Source organism: Monodon monoceros, unplaced genomic scaffold (genome assembly GCF_005190385.1).
Source record: "Monodon monoceros isolate NGI ecotype Baffin Bay Population unplaced genomic scaffold, NGI_Narwhal_1 Super_Scaffold_1, whole genome shotgun sequence".
NCBI classification, from domain to species: Eukaryota; Metazoa; Chordata; class Mammalia; order Artiodactyla; family Monodontidae; genus Monodon; species Monodon monoceros.
In genome coordinates this window covers 31056101-31064807 of record NW_021703765.1, presented here as the reverse complement: position 1 = coordinate 31064807, position 8707 = coordinate 31056101, and the positions used below count along the sequence as shown (strand labels likewise).

At 33.8% G+C, this 8707-nt stretch overlaps 1 protein-coding gene across 3 annotated transcripts in view; it reads left to right on the top strand.

The window, feature by feature from the left end:
- PIK3C3 (phosphatidylinositol 3-kinase catalytic subunit type 3) overlaps positions 1-8707 on the top strand; it is a 154629-nt gene that overhangs the window by 70149 nt on the left and 75773 nt on the right. For all 3 annotated transcript variants that reach the window (XR_003793238.1, XM_029221215.1, XM_029221225.1), the window contains exon 11: positions 8091-8245. Coding sequence is in view for 2 of the 3 variants with exons in the window: in XM_029221215.1 (XP_029077048.1) it covers positions 8091-8245 (155 nt within the window). In the remaining variant the exon portion in view is untranslated. The remainder of the gene's footprint in view (positions 1-8090; positions 8246-8707) is intronic.

Below are 8707 nucleotides of genomic sequence, written 5' to 3'. Positions count from 1 at the left end.
GTGTGTGTGTGTGTGTGTGTGTGTGTGTGTATATGAGAGAGAGAGGGAAATTTTTAAAAGGGAACTGGATATACTATGTGTGTTTGCAGAAGCAAAATTAAAATATTCCTCCAAGGACTCCTCTGAAATGAAAATTTACTTCCTGATCTGTTACGTGATAGGCCAGTCTCTCCCAGGACATTTACCTGGCAGTAGAGCTTGTATTGCTCTGTCTGGAAAAAGGAATTCTAGTGAAAAATGGTTTAATGCAGTACCAGCTAGGGAATAATTCGGATTCCCTCTATCAGTCAGTCTACAACAAGCAACATTTAATTGTAGCCATGAAAAGCCCTTGGGGCCTTTAAAGCATAGAGGTGCATGGTCATCATATTCTCTTTCAAACCCCTCCTTTAAACTTTGAGCTACTGACAATTATGTGTATATGTAGATCTTCTGAAGGTGGTTTTGAATCCTCTGGAAAGGAAAGACTACAAACATTATGGTGGCTATTTATATACATATAAGGCCACCAGGCAAGGTAGAAAACTCTGTTGACCCAAAGCATTGCTGGATTTTGAATTTTAGTAATTTCCTAATAAGGTAGATGAATTCACTAATTTTTTTACTTACTAATTTTTATAGAGGGAATGTGTTCTCAAACATAACCTAATAGTTTATGCTAGCCTGCAAGGCTTATGGAATATGGGATGACTCTTCTCAAGCCTCAATATATATAGAAGTGCCGATCATTATTTTGAATTTGAAGTGGTATCTGAATTTCAAGAAGCAAAATGCAGCATTTATTAAGGTTGATAGTTGTATATGTATTTAATTACAATAAAATTTAAACACTGAAGTAAGTAGTATAGTGAATGCTCATACATAATTTACCCATCTTCAGCAGCTGCCAACTCATAGACAATTTGTTTCATCTCTAACACCAATTATTCTCTCCTCCCCATTCCCTACCCTCCTCTAGATTATTTTGAGGTAAGTCTCAGATATTGTATAATTTTATTGGAATAGGATGTTTTTCACTCTGCTATCAAAGAGCAATTCCTAGCATTGTGATTCAGCATATTATCTTCTCTGTTATTGTTTTTACTATATCACAAGTAAAAAATTATTACAATATTTATTTAAAATAGTGAAATGTTTGTTTTGAAATTCATTAGAAATTTCACTTTAGTCATTAAGTCTTTATCTACGTTTGACATGAGTCAAACAGAAAGGCCTCTGGGCTATAGTTAAGATAGTCCCCCTCAACATGGGTTCAGACTTTAAATAGAAATACTGTAAATCATTGTTTTTGATTGCCTGACTTTGTTGCCTTACGAGCTTAGAGGCTAAGCATTTGATTGTCTCTGGAGTTAACAGTATTCATGCAAGTACTGAACTATTTCTAGACCATTTTATAATTTTTGTTATGATGTAAAGAATAATGATAGAAATACTGCATGCATCCTAAACTGCAAAATATGGTTGTTAGTTTTGGGGTGTTTTTTTTTTTTTTTGCGGTACGCGGGCCTCTCACTGTTGTGGCCTCTCCCGGAGCACAGGCTCCGGACGCGCATGCTCAGCGGCCATGGCTCACGGGCCCAGCCGCTCCGTGGCATGTGGGATCCTCCTGGACCGGGGCACGAACCCGTGTCCCCTGCATCGGCAGGCGGACTCTCAACCACTGCGCCACCAGGGAAGCCCTTGGGGTGTTTTTGAGGTTTGTGTATACTTAGCTTAAAAATAAAAGGTCTTTTAGTTCTGTTTCTACTGACTCTTCAGATGTATATTAAGATTTGAATTTTGTCTTTTCTCTGACTATGTACCTGTATGTCTTTGGGAACATATATTATTCTCACCTCGGTTTCCCATCCAAAAAATAGTGATAACAGCTGCTTATGTCACTTGACAGTTATGGAGAAAAAATTATCTGGGGTAGAATTTTGAAAATTGTACTCATACAGTTATGCTGAAGGATTGTAAATTTATATTATGTCAATTTTGTACTAAAATCATTCATGTTGTACCTTTCATTTCTAATCGGTTTAAAATTTCTCCTTGCTTTTGCTTTGTCTGTGGAATAGTATAACATTTATGGTTTTATAAACTTCAAATGCTTTTTGGTATTTCAGAGAATAATATAACCATATATTGGGTTGGTCAAGAAGTTCCTTTGGTTTTTAAGTAAAAGACACATTTTTCATTTTCACCAAGAACTTTATTGAACAGCGTATTCACCATTTTGTTCCACCACCATCTGCCATTTTTCAGGCAACTTCATAATTCCATCTTCCCAAAACTTTTTATCTTTTTGAGCAAAAAACTGTTCCAGGTGCCTTTTACAGTCTTCCAGGGAATTGAAATTTTTTCCATTAAGAGAATTTTATAATGACCAAAATAAATGGAAATCCGAAGATGCAATGTCTGGTGAATACAGCAGATAAATCAGAACTTCCCAGCTATAACAGTTTTTGACTGGTCATCAAAGAAACATGCGGTCTTGCGTTATCCTGATGGAAGATTATGCGTTTTCTGTTGACTAATTCCGGATGCTTTTCGTTGAGTGCTGCTTTCAGTTGGTCTAATAAGGAGCAGTACTTGTTGGAATTGATCGTTTGGTTTTCCGGAAGGAGCTCATCATAGAGGACTCCCTTCCAATCCCACCATATACACAACATCACCTTCTTTGGATGAAGATCATTCAGCCTTGGTGTGGTTGGTGGTGGTTCATTTCACTTTCCCCACGATCTCTTCCATTCCACATTATTGTACGGTATCTACTTTTCATCTCCCGTCACAATTTGTTTTAAAAACAGAACATTTTCGTTACATTTAAGTAGAGAATTGCATGTGGAAGTACGGTCAAGAAGGTTTTTTTTGCTTAACTTATGTGGAACCCAAGCAACAAAGTGATTAAGATAACCAAGCTGGTGCAAATGATTTTCAATGCTTGATTTGGATATTTTGAGTATGTCAGCTATCTCCTTCATGGTATTATGTTGATTGTTCTCAGTTAATGTCTCGATTTGATTGCCGTCAACTTCAACTGGTCTGTCCGACCATGGAGCATCGTCCAGTGAGAAATCTCCAGCATGAAACTTCGCAAACCACTTTTGACACGTTTGATCCATCACAACACCTTCTCCATTCACTGCACAAATCCTTTTTTGCATTTCAGTTGCGCTTTTACCTTTCTTGAAATAATAAAGCATAATATGACGAAAATGTTGCTTTTTTTTCTTCCATCCTCAATATTAAAATGGCTACACAAAAATTCACCAATTTTGATAAGTTTTTTTTTAAAGGCATACTTGATATGACAGCTGTCACAATACGATCTAACAAAATTGTTTTGAAAGAAGTTAAGGACAACTAAGTGCCACTAGAGCCATCTTACGGAAAAAACATGAGCGAACCTTTTGGCAAACCCATAATGATATATAATATAATTATATAATCATAGCATCAAAGATACGTCAAAGGTCACTTTGTCTAAATATCCACATCTTGGATGACCAAAAAACTTGAATGAAAAATACTGTGTTTTATATTTGGGCAGTCTGAATTTTTCAATATGCTGTAGTCCTTCCAGTAGCTAGGCCTGCCAGGCCTTTATATGTGCTACTTCATCGTCCTAGTGGAGTCTTCCTGCTGTTCATTCTTAAAGCTGTAGCACAGACCTCAACATCTCTGAGAAACCTCTCTTAACCATTCCAGGAAGCAGATGGCATTTTTGTTTGTTTATTTCCTAATCCCACAGCATTTGGTTTGTTCCTTTACTATATGATATTATCATCTTTTGTTTTCTGATTTGCTTTGCTTTTAAATTGTAAACGAAATAGTAACATAGAAAGTAATATTCCTTTAACAACTCCACTTCTCCAGCCGTTTTTTATCCCTAGAAAGGTAACCACTCTTATATCTTTTCATATATTTTCTATGCAAATTGCAAGCATATGCATGCATGTATGGTATATATTTACACCTCTTTAAAAATTAAGAAAAATAGGAATATCCTATACATATTGTTAAAAACTTGCCTTATTAATTGAACAGTATAATCTTGGATATTTTCTCATCTTCAACACATATATTTGGTGTCCATAAAGTCTGGAAACATAGGCAAATGAATATCAAGGCAAATGATGTCAAAGGCACGTTTAATCTGTAGGAAAGCACTGTGTTTTTAGACTTAATGGATACCTGTAGATGTACCTTATTCCTTTCAAACAGCAGCATAATATTTTACTGCAAATTTATTTTATAATTTATTTAACCAGTCAGCTTCTTCTGGTAGGCAGTTGTTTTCTAATCTTTTGCTGTAACTATTTTAGTGAATACACTTTTGAATATATGTTTTTCCATATTCTTGAATAAGTAGCTTACATTGGAATTATTGTCACAATATATATGCCTTTTACATATGCTTTTTTCTGATAATTCTTTGTGAACCTTCTGTTTTTATGCTTGTATCATACTTTTAAAAATTGCAGTTGCTTCATAATAACTTTAATTATATGATTGGATAAAATGCCTCCCTTTCTTTTTTTCTTAAACAATTTTCTTTATAATTTTTGTATATTTATTCTAAATTTAGAACAATTTTGTCATTTTCTTAAAACTCCACCAGAATCTTACGTGGAATTACATTACATTTATATATTATATTAGGGAAGATTAACATCTTTATGATATTAAATCTTCCCTCCTGGAGATACACGATTATTCCAGTCATAATTTTATAAATTTTTTTTCACATTTTAAAACATTATATTTATTCTGTGACAATTGTTACTATTATGAACTACCTCACCCCTTTTATCTCTTATTTCTGTTTGTTGGTTAAATGTAAAACTGTGTTTTTATTTTAATGTTTATGTTTTATCTAATGTCTGTAGTGATGTTTCTTGATAGTTCTGTTAAGTGTTAGGTGGGTCCCTGTAATTTGTAGGTATAGCATCATGCTGTCTGAAAAACATTGATATTTAATATATACTATGCATGAAATAGATGCTGAATTCCTAATGTTAAACTCACCATACATTTGTAAAATAAATATTAATCAGTCTTTTAATATCTTTCTGAATTTGATTTGTTTAATGTTCTGTTTCAGAATTTTTAAAAGCCATATTTCTTACTATTGTGTGGCTCAAAAGGAGAGAGATTCCCCATTAGAATTTGAGGAAGAAGTGGCATTTGAGATAGACAATGAAGGAAGAGAATTTTCAGAGTTGAACATGAGTTTACATGAGCAATATGAGCAAAGGCAAAGAGATTGAAAAGTACAGGAAAAATAGAAAATATTTCGCTTTAACAGAAGTGTAGGATATATGTAGCTGTCTGGGAAGCAAGGTCAGAACCCATGTATCTAACTGTAACTGTCGAACTGTAAATGTCTATATGAAGAGTTACGCTTAATTCAATAAGAAATCGGAGTGATTTTGACAGTGAACGTTGCATTTATATTCTGAAGCATTAGAATTAACTTGTTCTTGAGAAGAATGGTGATTGCTATCTAGATAGTATTTCATAGCTCTTGGGAAATTTTTACTTAATTGCCTGAGATAGAAATATGATTTTTTGTTTGTTTTGTTTTACTTGTATGCTTATGTCCTTCATGCTTGGAGGAATTTTATATTTTCCAAGATGTGCCTGTTTAATGAGCAAACAGACTTTGTACTTACTACTGAAGTTAATTCATTTTCATACAGATGAAGGAAAGTGTAGCTTGAATACAGAATACCAGATGACTAACATAATCAGATTATGATGAATGACTTAAAAAGAGGAGTTTTCTTCCAAATTTCTCCTTCCTGGGGAATTTAATAACAATGCAGCATTTTTGATTTCATGTAGTAAGTCTTTTCTATACTTGGGAAAACACACTAGGTGATACATTCAGCAGCATTTCCAAAGCATGCAAGGCTAGCAGTGAAACTGAATTACTTATACCTCCTAAGGAGGATACTTGATTAATCTATTTTCTGTTATGTAATTTTGTTTCTTAAAATAAGCATATAAGCATACCTAGCTGTTAGATGCCATAAATCTCAAATAAAATAATAGAAAATCAAACATTTATTGATCCAATTAAAAATTGTTTATAGAAACAGAACACTATAGAGATGCTTTGGTAGTCATTTGATTTCCCTGGCCACTGATGCTGATATATTTGAGTAAGAATTAATAAGCCAGTTAACGTTTCATTTAATTTTTTGAGAAAAAATGGTATTTAGTGGTAAAATCATGTATATTGCTTTTCGTAATTAAAAGAAATGTTGACTGTCAATATAAGAAAAAATTATGAAAAGAATATATTTTGGTTTAAGCAAGGGAAAATACATTTTTGGGAAGTAGTCTGTCCTCATGGAATTTATAAAATAGTAGAAATGACAAAGAGTAAATAAACAAGTAATTACAAATGCCATAGTTGTTATAGACATGAAAGGAAAGAGTGGTCCATGAAATATTTACAAGGGATTTAACCTGGTTTCTGGGCTTAAGGAAAGGTGACTAAAATTGAACTGATAGTCACGAAGTCTCAAATTATCTAATTATGAGTTTTAAGTGCCTGAGTGGCAATTGGAACTGGAAGACAATAGATGCTTTAAATTTTTTTTTTTGAGTTTTGTGAGTTTCTTCAATTTGTAATTATTTTTTGTTTTGTTTTTTAAAATTTGTTTATTTATTTTTGGCTATGTTGGGTCTTCATTGCTGCGTGCGGGCTTTCTTTGGTTGCGGTGAGCAGGGGCTATTCTTCGTTGCGGTGTGTGGGCAGCACAGGCTCTAGGCACAGCAGGCTTCAGTAGTTGTGGCACGTGGGCTCAGTAGTTGTGGCTCACGGGCTCTAGAGCTCAGGCTCAGTAGTTGTGGTGCACGGGCTTAGTTGCTCCACGGCATGTGGGATCTTCCCAGGCCAGGGCTTTAACCGGTTGGCAAGGCAGATTCTAAACCACTGCACCACCAGGGAAGCCCTATAATTATTTTTAAAAGCAAAATTTTTGGAGTTTTCTTAGTAGTCATTGGGAAGGGCTAAGAACTATATTTATAGAGTAAGATAGGAAATATTTCCATTCTGAAGTTTTAAACCTAGAGTTTTTTTACATTAAGGGAAAACTCAGGTAAAAACTACTCTGTTGACACTTTTTTAGTCCAAATTATTTCGATTGTCAGTAGAAGTATGAGAAATTTAGATTTAGAAATTTGTTTTCTTCAAGCCGTTATTGGTAGTTGGCAGGAAAGTAAACATTTCCTTTAAACAAGAGTGTTAAAATGTCTGTTTCATTGTATTTTCCATTTAAGAAGCAACCCAAATTCTCTAAACTCTGAACTCTTTAAACTCCAAGTTCTCTTTAAAAAAAAAAAAGGTAATATTTTTAAAAATTCCAACCAGAAAAGATTATGAAACAGAAACTTAGAACACTTGAAAATTTGGAGTTTCTTATGTAATCTTAGACCTAAAATGCTGTTACCTGATCTATTGCTGAAAAAAGGAACCTTTGTTAATTTCTCAGTTTTATATGAACCATCTCAATCTTTTTTGTTTTCATTTTCACCGTGATTTTGAGATACTATTTTTTTAAATTTTTTTATTTTACATTGGAGCATATTTGATTAACAATGTGTTAGTTTCAGGTGTACAGCAAAGTGATTCAGTTATACATATACATGTATCTTTTCTTTTTCAAGTTCTTTTCCCATTTAGGTTATTACAGAATATTGAGCAGAGTTCCCTGTGCTATACAGTGGGTCCTTGTTGGTTATCTATTTTAAATATTGCAATGTGTACATGTCAGTGGGATACCATTTTAAACAAGACATTTACTGGTCACTTACTCTGTGCCAGGCACTATTCTGTGACTTTTTTCTATTAATTGATTTAATCCTCACAACTCAATCTCTAAGGTTTATATGATTATGGCAATTTTAAAGGTGAGGACCCAGTGAGGCACCAAGAGGTTAAGAAACCTAGTGATCTGCCCAAGGTAACACAGCTGATAAGTGTTAGATAAAAGTAAATTGTTAGCTTGATATTTAGGAATAATTAGACGTAACTTGTCTATAATCACATTGCATTTTTTCTAATATTAGCTTATTTTTTGTTTGTTTTCCAGGATTTGTTGATGTACCTATTACAGCTGGTCCAAGCTCTCAAATATGAAAATTTTGATGACATAAAGAATGGATTAGAACCCACCAAGAAGGATAGCCAGGGTTCAGTGTCAGAGAGTGTGTCGAATTCTGGAATAAATTCTGCAGAAATAGATAGGTACGGATATACAGGGAGGAATTATTTTCAAATCTGATAGTTTTCCACCTTTTCAGATTGTCTTCTTTTCTTTTTCCCCAGATGTACCGAACCCTAAGTTGGAAGTTTTACCAGTGAATATGGCATGTGCACTCACAGAACACAAACCACTATATTACAGGGCAGTGTTTTGCAAGCTATAGAGTCAGAATTCCTTAGTTAAAATCTTTACTCTGCCACTTACTAGCTGTGTAAACTTGTGTAAATTAAATATTCTCTGTGTGGCCCCAGTTTCTCATCTTAAAAACGGGGATATAGCAATAGTAACCTTTAAGGATTGTTGAAAGATTAAATGAGTTAATACATAAAGCATTTAGAAAAGTGTCTGACACATGGTGCTTTGTGTCAGATATTGCTATTCACGCAAAAAAAAAAAAAAAAAAAGAAAGATGCAGCAAGTTAGTGGACTCAAATATTTTATTG